At 39.7% G+C, this 14,481-nt stretch overlaps 1 protein-coding gene across 2 annotated transcripts in view; it reads right to left on the reverse strand.

The window, feature by feature from the left end:
* The window catches only part of erlin1 (ER lipid raft associated 1), a 100,873-nt gene that overhangs the window by 45,917 nt on the left and 40,475 nt on the right, over positions 1-14,481 (reverse strand). For both annotated transcript variants that reach the window (XM_012966642.3, NM_001016892.2), the window contains exons 6-7: positions 13,001-13,126; positions 11,650-11,723 (exon numbers count right to left, since the gene is read on the reverse strand). In XM_012966642.3, the coding sequence (XP_012822096.1) occupies positions 11,650-11,723; positions 13,001-13,126 (200 nt within the window). The remainder of the gene's footprint in view (positions 1-11,649; positions 11,724-13,000; positions 13,127-14,481) is intronic.

The raw sequence follows: 14,481 nt of genomic DNA on the forward strand, positions 1-14,481 counted from the left end.
AAAAAAAATCAATGCTGGACAAAGCTCATAACGTAAAGTAAAATTGCTGTACTAATGGGTGTTTTTTTAATAAAATCATGCAGGAATATGTTTTTCTTGAGAGCTAAGAGTTTTTGACCCACTAGATGTGTCTCTTGAAGAAATAGGGGATCTGGCTTGTGTCTGCCTATATATAAAAAAAACTAAGGCCCTTTTAACCTTAGAGTTTAGTCACTGACATTCCATAAGTACAGCTTATTCTTGCCCATTGGAAACCTTTGTTTTAGAGTTAATTAATGTAATATCTTTCATTTGAATTGTAATATCTTTCATTTTTCATCTTTCAAGTGAATTACGTTGTTTGGACTTAGTCTACTTTGGCTCATGTTATGCAGGCTGCCGTCAAATTAAGAATTTAACTTAAGCAGATCCATAAACTTAATTTGGAATTGGATCTCACCAGCACAGTGCTTTGTGAGAGAAGGCACTATCGATCATGTTTATCTTGTCCAATTGGTCTTAAAAGAGTATACATGTCAACCCCAAAAAAACATTTTTTGCCTAATAAAAGAAAACATAATTCTAAGCAACTTCCCAATATAAATTTATTAAAAATTATTAGTGCTTTAAAAGATATTTGTAAATGTAATTGCTATAGAAAGCAGCATTTGCTTAACTCCTGTTTGTTACTTTTTAAACAATGTTGCACGTGCCAGGTTCCTCCATCAAAACAGTGTAAACTAAGCCAGCAGATTTTACAGATCTGTTTACAACGCCAGAGCCACCAGGGAAGAGAATAGAAAAGGACAGGCAGACACTGCTTTTAATAGCTGTTATATATACAAATAACTCAAAAACCATTCCAAATATGTAATGAATGTATATTGCAAAGTTTTTGGGGTTGCCATGTCTTTAAGAGCTCTTCACTTGTATAGTTTTCATCATATGTAATTACCATCTTTGGAGGTGCTATATGGTCTATTGTTAAAGATTTTATTTTGTATTTTTTTCATTTCACATTTAACACGTGTATATTTTGTCTATATGGGTTGTACTGTATGAATTCTGATGTAGAATTGTTTATACACTTATGATTGGTTATTGTGCACATTTGATTGGTCACAGGTGTTTTCCTATTAGCCACAACAGGCACAAAATGTGGCAGGCTTTTTCTTGTCCTAAATGAATGACTTTATAAACTAAACTTAACAATTTTTATTTTTTGGGGAACCCACATTTTTTTCTTTAGGACTGACAAAGTCCCTGAGGGGACAGTGCATGTGTTGATACAGATTAATGAATGCCGGATAACGAACCGAATTCTGGATTCGGTGCAGATACAAACATCTCCTCTAGGGAAAGATTTTCTTTATTGCATTTTTCAAATTTTTAAAACAGAGAAAGCAAAAAGAAAAGGGAGAGGAGAAAAGATAGTGTAGATAGGTGGGTGATTATTTGTTGGGCTTCCTTGCGTGCGTTGATTTCATCTTGTCTATTCCATGGTCCTTCCATGGTATTGTATTCTTAATAAAAAGACTGTCGGTTAAAGCTTCTGGTCTGGTGTCCTTTCATTGTATCTATTTATCGTGTCTATGTATGGAATCCATGTTGATGTGTCCCCTTAATGTATCCAGTTTGTGGCATTTGACAGCATTCAAGGCTGATGTGTGTCTTTCAGCCAGTTATCCCATATCTTATTGAATATTTCCCGGCATCCCCTAGCCAGGTACGTTAGGTTTTGGCTGGGGAGGGTGTCATTAACCAGTTTTTTCCAAAAGCCCAGGGTTGGAGGTGCCGTTGCCTTCCAGGTCATTAGGATTGCTTTTTTGGCAAAGTGAAGGATTTGGAGGAGTCATAGTTCCTCATATTTATACAGTCCCAGGACTGTAACGCAGCTAGTCAGTACCTCTGACCAGAATCACTGAATCTCAGGACAGTCCCAAAAGATGTGCATGTAATTACCTTGCTCTATATTACATTTGGGAAAAATATCTGGATGATCTGAGTAGATCTGGGCCAGACTGTGAGGTGTCAAATATACTCGGTTAAGGAACTTAGTGTTTATATACCTGTCCCTAGAGGAGATATTTGTATCTGACTTAGGATTTCCTTCCAAGTACCCTCATCTAATTGAGGGAAGTCCTGCTGCCACTTTTGGACAAAGTGCTTAGGTGGGTCACAGTCGTTCTACAAAAGAATAGTGTAAAACCAGCTTGCTGGTTTAGTGAGGTCTGGGCATCTCAGGTAGCACTCAAGTGATGTTACCGTTATATCAGGGACATCAGCCAGAAATTAGAGTAGTGTATGCATGCCATAGTTGTAAGAATCTGAACAACATATGGTTATGCAATTCAAATTCGGTCTGCAGTTGTACAAACTGCTTGAATCCCCCAGCCAAGATTACATCCCCAAGGTATTCCACGCCCACTGCTGCCCAGGCACTGAAGTCTGGTATTGTGCGGAGGTGAGGAAGGGCATAATTGCCCCATAGTATTGTCCACTTAGACCATTTGGATAGTTTGCAATACGAATTTACCACTGTTCTTTGGAATACTGTGACTATTGTTTTCATGGTCGGTGTAAGGGGGTATATGGAGGAAGTGCCCCTGTGTAGCTGGTTTGCTAATGCTTCAAAGGAGGAAATCACCGCTGCCTCCAGTACCACCGCTTGATTGTTTGGGTTGGGATTTAGCCACCACCAGGCAAACACAAGTTGACTTGCGTAGTAGTACAACAGGAAATTGGGTAGAGCTAACCCCCCTTTGTTTAGTGGAGATTGTAAGGTCTGCCATTTTATTCTGGGATATTCCCCTGCCCATATGAACCCCCTTGACTATTGCATCTAGGTTCCTGAATTATTTCTTGGGTAATAATACCGGGGAATTGTGGAACACACAAAAATTTGGCTAAGAAGATCATTTTTACTATGTTTATACGTCCTGGAAGGTAGAATGGTAATGTGGCCCTGTTTTAGGTTTTAAGCTTTAAGGATTGTAGGATGGGGGTTAGGTTAAGGTCTGCAGATTTTGAGAGGTCTTTGTGGATTTCCATTCCTAGATATCTGAATCTATCCACCCATTGGAGCTGTGGGCCATGAGCAGGGGCTCTATTCCCTCCTGGGTCTATTGGGAAGATCAGTGACTTTTCTCAATTTACCTTCAGTCCCGAAAATTCTCCTAACTGGCTTATCACTCGTAGGAGTTCGGATAGGGATTCCCTCGGGTCTGCCAGATATACTAACATATCATCTGCATATAATTTTTCTTCTAGTTTTTGCAGTTGGAGTCCCTTTATGTTGAGGTTTACTCTAATTTGTATAGCCAGGGGCTCTATGGCGAGGGCGAAAAGAAAGGGTGACAGTGGGCAGCCCTGTCTGGTACCCCTCGCCAAATTGAACGCCTGTGACAGACCCGAGTTTACCCGTACAGTGGCTCTTGACGTGTCATATGGGGCCTTAATCCATGCTATAAATTTGTCTCCCAGTGCATATCTTGATAAGATTTGCCACTGGTAGGGCGTTCCACTGTATCGAAGGACTTCTCTGTGTCTAAGGACACCACTATCCTCTCTCATGAATTCTGATGCATGGTGGTAATGTTTGTATATAATCATCTAATACTGATGTCAGTGCCTCGGTTGGGCATGAAGCCGGTTTCAACCGGGTGGATTAGATGCTCTATTATCTGCTTTAGGCGATTGGCTAAAATTTTTGCTTGGATTTTGACATCAGAATTCAGGAGAGAGATTGGCCTATAGGATCCACATTTTTCCCTCTTTTGGTATTAGTGTAACAGTGGCCAGCTTGGAGGACTCCGGGAGTGGGATCCCCTGGGGGATTTTGTTAAAAAGGTTTGTCAGTTGTGGGTTTATGATATCCCTGTGTGCCTTATACCACTCGATAGGTAGGCCGTCAGGTCCCGACACCTTACCCACAGGAAAGTCTTTTATTACTTCAGTAACTTCATCTAGGGTGAAATTTTGGTTAAGAAGCTCCATTCCTTCTCTAGGGAGTTTGGGGATTGAGACATTATCTAGATACTGGGCTAGGACTTCTTGGGGGTAGTGGGATTTGGACCTATACAGTTTGGAGTAAACTGCAGTGAATTAGTTTTGGATTTGGTCTAGCTCATGTACCTCAGTTCCCTCTGGGTTCAGGATTCTGGGGATTGCAGTTAACTGAGTTGGTTCTCTAGAGAGTATAGCTAGTAGGCGGCCACACTTGTCGCCGTTTTCATACCAGATAGCTACTCTCTTGACTTTCTGATCCATCTAGGTGGTAGTCTCCACTGACATGCTCTCACCTCACCCGGGACTCTTAGGTCTATCTGTATTGGTGCATGGTCAGAGCAAACTCTGGTAGTATAGGAGATTGAGTCTACCATTAGCAAACTAAAGGGGGAGGCTAGTGCCAGATCTATTCATGAGAGGGAGTCAGTGGAGCCACAGTGGCAGGAAAATTGTTGTGCAACAAACATTAAATTGGACGACCGGAGCCAGGCTCCCAGGGCAGCAGTATCATTTTCATTTGGATGCAGTCGGTCTTAGTCTGGAGCAGTGTGTGGTCTTAGTCGGGAGCAGTCCTCCAGGGTACTTATGCGCTCCTCCAAGGCCCCGGTGCACTCTCTTCTGGTCTGCACATCTATTATTGTTGCAAGCGTGGCAATGATGGATGTCTGGCAGGCCGCAACTGCTGCCAGGATGTCTGGTGTGGAAGACGGGGAGTTTTCCTGGTTGTCGACTGTAATAGCAGGAGATGCAGGCTGTTCTATGGGCAGTGTGGGGCTGAGGGCGCCATCTTGGCTCGCTCCACGAGCAAACTGGCCCAACTTTGCCACTGTCTCTGAACGCACCCTGTGCGTATTTTTCCCCATCTTTGTAATCGGGGTGGTCAGCAGTCAGGGGGGCACCTTAGTAGGTGCAACTGGTGTAGAGTGGGGTGATCAGGATGATTCGCCCAGGGTGATTTACAGCAAAGCTGTTGTGGTGCGGCCTAGCTGCTCGGCATTTAGCTCCGCCCCTCTCTCCTCCCTGTTTGAATGCATCAATGGGGTTTTTCTTTTGAAAAGATTGTGCTTTACCTATATGCTCTAATTTGTCCCTTTTTCTCAGGACATTCTCACAGAAGGATTTTTGTTGGTTCAGGTGGGTTTTGCCAGTTATTTTTATAAGGGTAGCCTACCTGAGTCTAGTAATATAGATCTAGCTCACTGTTGGCAATTGACAGTGGGAGTTGAAACTGTCAGCTTGAATCTTTCTGGCACTTGATTAAAGTTCTTTCACCACAATTAAAATAATTCTTGCATGCAATTTTGATAAATTTTTATCTTCCGTACATGTCCATAGAGATGTGATTCTGTGCCACGGGCCTCAGACTTCATGATAACATATTGTATAGTGGACACAGAAACATTAACGTTTATGGAGATGGATTTGTTGCCTTGATATTGTGCATGCTTTTTTCCATACCTCGTCTACTATGGAAATTCTTTGCTTTTTTTTTTTCTATGCAGTGTGGTACACACAGCCAATTCAAACTGGTTGTATGTATGTTTCATATATTGCGGGCACAGGTAAGGTGCCACTAATTTTGTCCAGTCCATTTAAGAATCTCTATGTGGAACAAGGCAAGCTTTAGTAATTATTTTACAGTTTTTTTGCGTCATTGAGAACAAAAAATACTATTGCACTGTTATATCAACATTTTTATATTTTGTTAGAGAAGCAGAATTACTGTGGGATCAGGCAGTATTAGAAAATTTACTTTGTCCTGAGAAAACCCAATATGTAGTTTCCTAGGTTAACTAAACGTTCCCCCCAGAAATGTACATAAAGAAAGCAAAAAATATATACAACCTAACAGTATGCTCTCTTCCCGGTGCCCGTGTCCAAATTATTGGGTGTGGCCGGGCAAGACCCAACTGTCTTAGTACATATTGGTACTAATGACAAAATTAATGGTAGGTGGAGGACCTTAAAGGAATAATGTCATGATTTTTATGGTATACTTTTTATTTCTAAATTACACTGTTAACATAGCAAATAATGCACTATACCATTTAAAATGTTATTCTTGAACCAACAAATATATTTTTTTAGTTGTAATACAGGTGTGTAGGCAGCCATCTCAGTGCATTGTGCCCAAGTCTGAGCTTTCAGAAAGAGCCAGCACTACACATTAAGGGCTCTGACACACGGGGAGATTAGTCGCCCGCGACAAAACTCCCTGTTCGCGGGCGACTAATCTCTCCGAGTTGTCATGACCCGCCATCCCACCGGCGAACATGTAAGTCGCCGGTGGGATGGCACACGCGGCGGCGCGATTTCGCCGAAAAAGACTCTTGAGTCTGATTTCGCCTGATTTCCTCCGAAGAGAATCCTCCCCCAGTCTTTTTAAAACTAAACTTAAAGACTACCCTTTTGGAGCACTCACCCAGCACCTGATCTGGGAATCAGCACTTATATTATAGTGTCACCCACTGTGACCTACAGCACTTATACTGCATTTGCCTATTTGTGTCTGTAAGTTACCCTCCCATATAGATTGTAAGCTCTACGGAGCAGGGACCTCCATCCTCTTGTGTCTTTGACTCTTAACTTATTGCAACTGTATTTATCTTGTATCTATCTGTATTTATTGTTGTACTTTATATTTATCTATTATTATCTTAATAATCCCGTTTGTATTAATGTATTCTACTGTACAGCGCTGCGTACATATGCCTGGGTTGTGAATTTAAATGGTTACACCCTTTGTAGGATTGACAGAAAAATTTAAAAGGCTGGAGTTTGTCTTTAAGTCAAAAATAAAGCCATGCCCTAAAATAAATTACAAGGGACAGCAACAGGGAGGGTGTAGTTGGAGATTTCAGCTGGGCTAAAGGTTCATAGAAATTATCATTGGTGTATGTTACAAACCACTCTGTATAACTGAGGAAAATGAAGTCCAGCTACCGGTACTATTACAAATGGTGGAGGCTTTAAACTAGGTCAAGTTGTTATTTTTGGTGACTTTTCAAGTTCGAGTTAACACAGAAGGAAAATAGAATACCTTTAAAATGTTGCTTAATAAATATACATGTCAGTATATTCCCCCTGTAAGCAAGGATAGACATCACAAAGCAAAATCTTTACGGTTAAGGTATTCAATTTAGCTAGGACAGCTGAAACTTTAATCAGTTACAAGGAAACAAATAAAGCATGTAAAAAAGCAAGCTAAACTAGAGATGGCAGCAAGGAGGAAAAAAATATGTAAATAGTTAAAAAATAAGAAAGAAGGGGTGGGACCCTTATGACCATGGGGGGGTCAGTTGGTTGATGAGAGCACAGAAAAAGCAGAAATCCTGAACTGTTTTTTTTGTCTGTCTAAACTGAGGAACCAGCTAATGAAGGCTTGATTTTTAGTAGACCCAATTCTAACTAGTGATGCATTGGTCACTCAGGAGGAAATTCAAGAGAGACTTCAACATGTAAAGGTAAACAAAGGTCTGGGACTGGATGGTATTCATCCCACGGAAATAAATAAGCTTAGCTCTGTGATTGCTAAACCTCTTTACTTAATTTTTCAGATTCATTGAGGTCTGGCACGGTGCCGAGAGATTGACAAATTGCGGCTATTCAAAAATGTATCCCGTTCTTACCCTGAAAACTATAGGCCTATTGGTCTGGCACAATAAACACTTTTTTTCTCAAGATTCGGTTGTGCTGCAGTGTGCTGGATTTTATAGTCTGAAGGGGGTAATAAAGGGACAAGATACTTGAATGGTGGTAAACAAACCATTTTCTAATGGGCCATTGTTGTTAGTGGAGTACTGGAGGGGTCTGTCCTTGGTCCTTTGTTTTTTTTTATCTTGTTTATTAATAATCTAGAGGTGGGCATAGACAGTACTTTTTCTATTTTTGCTGATGACACGAAATTGTGAAGAATTATACATTCCATGCAGGATTTTGCCACTTTGCAGACAGATTTGAGAAAATTGAAAAACTGGGCAGCAAACCGGAAAATGAGGTTCCATGTGTATACTATATGTGTAAGTTATGCACTTTAGTAGAAATAACATAATTGCAACTTATACTCTGAATAGTGTGTGTTGGCGGTATCAGTAATTTAGAAGGATCTGGGGATTTTTGTACATAACAAGTTGTCTAATTCCAGGCAGTGTCATTTTGTGGCTATTATAGAAAATAAAGTACCGTCTTGCATAAAAAGGGAATTAACTCATAAAGAGCCATTTTATAGGTGCTGGTAAGGCTTCACCTTGAGTATGCAGGATAATAATGCAGAGATGAGCAACTAAACTGGTAAAAGGCATGAACGATTTAGATTATGATTGTAGAATGTTAAGACTGGGGTTCTATTCTCTGGAAAAAAAGACACTTTAGAGGAATTGAACTTGATGGACTTTGGTATGTATGTATGTATAACTTTATTTATAAAGCGCTACAAGGACACGCAGCGCTGTACAATCTTACAAAATACACAATTACACACAGGGAGGACAAGTGTCATAATAAATACAATAAATAAGTATTAATACAGAGAGATTAAGTGCCATGTGGTATTAGACAGTAGGAAGGAGGTCCCTGCCCCGTAGATCTTACAATCTAGGAACGACCAGGAATGTGCAGGGAGACCAGTGAAGAAATGTTAGCAGAAGGATTTTGTATGCTATCCTTTGCTTAACTGGCAGCCACGCTAGAGAGATTAAGTAAGGCTGAACAGGATCCTGGCAGCAGAGTTTAAGATGGATTGCAAGGGGGAGAGGTGGGAGTCTGGGAAGGTGGTTAGGAGATTGCAGTAATCTAAGCAGGAAAGGATAAAGCCACGGATTAGTATTTTAGCAGTGTTATTAATATGGTTAGAGAAAGAGAATGCTTGGTCAAAGATAACCCCAAGGCAGCATGCTGAATTAACAGGGTCAATGGTCATGCCGTCAATAGTAATGTTGAAAGGAGAAGCAGGGCTAGGTTTGGGTGAGAAGACCATGCGCTCTGTTTTACCTATGTTTTAAGTTTGAGGTGGTATTGGTTCATCCAGGAGGAGATAGCCTGGAGGCAGTTAGCAGTCTGGGTTTGAACATTAGTGGTTAGTGAAGGGGTGTCTAAATATATCTGGATGCCATCTGCATATAAGTGATAGTTAAGACCAAAAGAATAAATAAGTTCTCCTAAAGAGAGAGTGTACAGGGAGAACAGCAAAGGACCAAGTACAGAACCTTGAGAAACCCCCACACTAAGCTGAACCGGGGTAGAGGATTAGCAAAAGCAATGCAGTAGGAGCGGTTAGAAAGACAGGAAAAGAACCAGGATGCAGCTTGATCCCGGATACCCAGAGAATAGAGAATTTGCATAACAACAGAATGGTCAACAGTATCAAAAGCAGAGGAAAGGTCCAGAAGAATGAGAACTGAGTAGTGTTCTATGGCCTTGGCAGTCTAGAGATTGTTTGCCACTCTACATAAGGCTGTCTCAGTGGAGTGTGCAGGCCAAAAACCAGACTGCATAGGGTCCAGCAGATTATGGGTGCAGAGAAAGTTTGTGACACGAGAAAAGACAAGACATTCCAGGAGCTTAGAGGCTAGGGGTAGTAGATAGACCGGACAATAGTTAGATAGGCAGGATGGGTCCAGTGTAACCTTTTTAAGAATGGGTTTGACACAGGCTTGTTTGAATAGAGAGTGGAAAGTACCAGAGTACCCTAGAGTTAGGGCAGGGGCACACTGTTTAAATAGTGATGAAGGCATAGGATCCAGTGAGCAGGTAGTAGGCGAAAAGGAATGGAGAAGCTGTGAAACAGACTCTGCTACGAGATCAAAGGAGCTGAATACGGAAAGGGGAGATTTTGGAAGGTTGAGATCACTGGTATCTAAAAGTTGGGAAAATTGTTTGTGGATAGACTCGACTACAACTCAGCAAAGCCCTGGGGGGTATGTTCAGATATGATTGATTCAATAGGTGAAGGATGAAGTAGTGAGTTAAATATGGATTATTTACAAGTGAATTAAAGTACGCTTGCTTGGCCTGGGATAGGGCAGCATTGAGACATGCCATAAGAAATTTATAGTGGAGGAAATCTGATTTCGCATGAGATTTCCTCCAAATGTGCTCAGCAGATCGTGCACAGGAGCGCAGAAATCATGTCTGAGAGTTAAGCCAAGGACGGGGATTGTGGGCAAGACTGCTTTGCATCTAAACGGCAGTTGACATTGCCCAAAATAATTGCAGGGGTGTCAGAGCATAGAAAAAAAAAAGCCGGAATTCAAAGTCATAGAGGAATGTAGCCAAGGATTTTGTAGAAGGTGGTCTATAAATGACTGCCACCCACACAGAGAGAAGATGGAATAGCTGAACTGTATGCACCTCAAAAAAAGGAAACCTGAAAGTAGGAGGTATAAGGATTAGTTTAAAACAGCAATGAGGGGAAAGCAGCGAGTAATATGGGCAGTATGAAAGAAGGAGAGACCGCCATAAGAAAGAGCTGCCTCAACAGCATTGTCATTCTGAGAAAGCCAGGTCTCTGTTAGGGCAAACAGGTGAAAAGACTTGGAGCAGAACAGATCATGAATTAAAGTGGCTTTGTTAGTAACAGAGCGAGTATTAAGAAGAGCACAAGAGAATGGGAGATAAGAAGAGGAGAGAGTGGGAATTTGAATAAGGTTAGACAGGATAGTAGTCAGTGAGGGTTTTACCAGAAGTGAAGCATTGCGTGGGCGACAGGAGATAGGTATATGGCAGGCACCAGGATTTGGAGAGATATCGCCTGCGGCAAGTAGTAGCAGTAAGGAGAGGGAAAGGAGGTGGGAGAATTATTTGAAATTGTTATGCTTTGCGTATTAGTTGGAGGTGCTAGATTTTTCAAAAAATTATAAAGATTATAAGACAGTGTTGAATGGAGCAGAGGGAAAGATATTACTATGGAGTAGGGACAGTCAGCTGGAGGGCTAAAGGAAGAAGCTACATTTGGAAGCACAAACATGAAGGATAACAGTAGTAATGACATTATGCAGGTATATCAAGGAAATTAGGTCCCGATTCACATGGACAGAAGCTGCCAAGTCTTCTCCCGTTGCTCCACGTGTTGAACTCTGTTTCAGTTCACTTGTGAATGATTCACTTTGAAAAGATTCACTCTTGCGCTGCTACCTCTTGCACTGCTACCTCTTGCACTGCTACCTCTTGCACTGCTACCTCTTGCACTGCTACCTCTTGCACTGCTACCTCTTGCACTGCTTTGCCAAATGATGTTCTTAAGATATTTGGTCTTTTTTAAACCCATCTTAACTATGTAACTACAAATGAAATGATAAATTTGGCTGGCATTTTAGATTTTTTTGTACTAACAAAAGCAAAAAATACATGGAAAAGCACCAATGGCCATACCTGTAAAACAGTAGCACCTTGTAGAAATCCAAAAAATAGGAAAAAAGCTTCAGGTTTACTGCAAAACATTTATTGTAGGTAGTGGTTACCACTACCCACAATAAATGTTTTGCAGTAAACCTGCTGAAGCTTTTTTCCTATTTTTTGGATTTCTACAATTGTATTTGGTTGCAGCACAGAGCAACAACTAGGAGCTAAAGCTTTTTTCGCAAGTATTTTATACAAGGTTCACCAATATTTTTTTATTTTTGAACAGTAGCACCTTTTTTCCTCAAAAAAAAGTATGCCAATTACCTGAATTGTGAGTCCTGGTGCCATGACGTTGAGTTCCATCTGCAGGGACAGTTTCAAGTTCTCATCGATTTGATCTGTGCAAACATATACACTGTAATATACAATTGCAACAAACCTGTATTCTACTAAAGGGGTCTATAGTTTTTTGTACATAGCCTGTAATTAGCTGCTGACGCAGCCTCTAAATATGAGTCGGTAGCTTAGTTCATCTCTGTTTGGGACCAAACCAATGACCTGTCTGACAATATCTGTCAGGGACCAGATATCTACCAGCCCCAGTGGTTTAAAGAAACAGTAACACCATAAAATGAAAGTGTATAAAAGTAATTAAAATATCATGTACTGTTGCTCTGCACTGGTAAAAGTTGTGTATTTGCTTCAGAAGGCTACTATAGTTTATATAAATACTCTGCTGTGTAGCCATGGGGGCAGCCATTCAAATGGAGAAAAGGCACAGGCACATAGCAGTGAACAGAACACTATTATATTCTACAGAGCTTATCTGTTATCTGCTATGTAACCTGTGCCTTTTCTCCTTTTTTCAAGCTTGAATGGCTGCCCCCATGGCTACACAGCAGCTTATTATATAAACTATAGTAGTGTTACTGTAGAAAACACACCGGTTTTACCAGTGCAGGGCAACAGTATGTTATATTTTAATTACTTGAAAGCTCTTTCAATTTTTGGTGTTACTGTTCCTTTAAGAACTGCACCATTAATATCTGCATTGGCCCCACTTATAATACAATCATTAGAACAAGGGTATAAAAAAATCAGTTTTGCCCAATTTGACCCACAAATGTGTTTAGCCACTTTGACAACTGAGCAGACTTTTTTGTGTGCGACTAGGTTTCTATATGCCTCCATATAGAATACTTGTGTATAATGTGTTGAGCAATAAGCATATTGTAGATGGTAACACTAGTTTACAAAAACAGTTTAATTATTAGACCATTAAATATCTTTAGTGATGATAATCAGTACATGCATATATTTAAAATTGAAATTTAGGGATGCAAGGAAATGTTTATCTTTGGATACTGTACCTCAACAACAGATTTGTCCAAATACTAAACAGATTCTAAACCCTATTTTAAATATTCTGATTTAATAAACTTGAAAAAAATGCATCATTTAAAAAAGTTTATCATTAAGGGTTTAGATTCAGTTCAGTCAAACAATTTGTAGCCAACGGAATCCAAATCCAGCAAAAAGTTTTAGGATTTGCCACATATGGTGTACAATTATACCATATATATATTAATACAATGGAAAATTGCAATTTATATATAACTAAATTAGCCACATTCATTAATGAATAATTTTCTATTTTCTGGTAGTATTAACTCACCAAACAATTCAATGTATACTTCCTGGAGGGTATGTGAACTGCAGAACTGGTTAAGTTCATGGTGAATTTTGTTAAAAATTAACGTCTTGTCATAATCTGCTGTATAGTTTCGAACAACATCATACACTGCAAAGACAAAAAAAATACCTGAAAGTTCAGCAGAAAAAGAACATACTACACAACACAACATAAAACAAAACAGAACATTATCATATATTAGGGCACAAATATAAATTAGTCCAATGAATGGTTACATGAATAGAAATATTCATGTAAAATCATTGCTACAAGGAATTAACTGAGGTAGAGGAATTTTTTGAGTATGATTCATTTTTTAATCTCCATTTCTCTGTTTCACTTTTTGACATATTAATATTTTATTCTTTAAGTTCATGCATCTGTAATTGCGCTGGGCAGCTTTTTGCAGTTTTTGTTAGCATACTGCCAATGTCCCTGATCTTATCCCAAGCTTTGTTTAAAGGAACAGTAACACCAAAAAATTACTATACTACATATATAATTACCTTACTATAGTTTATATAATTATCATGCAGGGTAGCCATGGGGGAAGCCATTCAAGCTGGAAAAAGGCACAGGTTACTTAGGAGATAACAAATAAAACCCCATTATATTATACAGAGCTTATCTGTTATCTGCTATGTAACTTGTGTCTTTTCTCCTTTTTTCCAGCTTGAATGGCTCCCCCATGGCTACACAGCACGGTAATTATATAAACTATAGTAGGGACTCTGTAGCAAATGCACCAGTTATACCAGTGCAGAGCAACAGTACATTATATTTTACTTTAAAACACTTACATTTTTTGGTGTTACTGTTCCTTTAATGTTTCCAGAGGTATATGAGGTAAGCCATACCTGCCAACATTTGGAAAATAGAAAGAGGAACAAAAATGACAGTTTTGCTGTCAAAATGTGTCTGCTAGAGACCCCAAACTGTAAATATTGCATTCTGATTTTCATGGCTGACACTTCAGATACCAATGCAAAACTCAATGAAAAAATATAATTTCAAAACAGATTTGAAATATAGGTACAGATCCAGGGCACAGATATTTTGAAGCACTTATATTTTTTTGACCACTACAGTCCAACAGTTTTGTATTTTGCAAAAGTCTCTAATAAAGTAATAACACAAAATCATATTTATAGAAAGTAAATGTTCTGAAAATCTCAACAGACAACAGAGTAAAACTTTGATTTTATAGCATCTTATATTTTGTTCTTGTGTTAAAAAAGTAAGGCACAGATAGCATATATATTTGAAACCCACAGAAACCAACCAGTTATTAGCTTTGTTCCCTCAGCGACAGGTGAAATAAAAGGAAAAATGTTAATATGGTTAAGTGTTACAACCAGGCCCGGATTTGTGGCGAGGCCACAAAGGTCCGGGCATAGGGCAGCACAAATTTTGAATTTTGCTCCCATACAGAGCAATAGGGACCTCTCCCCACTGTTCCATAT

The sequence above is a fragment of the Xenopus tropicalis genome, chromosome 7 (assembly GCF_000004195.4).
Source record: "Xenopus tropicalis strain Nigerian chromosome 7, UCB_Xtro_10.0, whole genome shotgun sequence".
Taxonomy (NCBI): Eukaryota; Metazoa; Chordata; class Amphibia; order Anura; family Pipidae; genus Xenopus; species Xenopus tropicalis.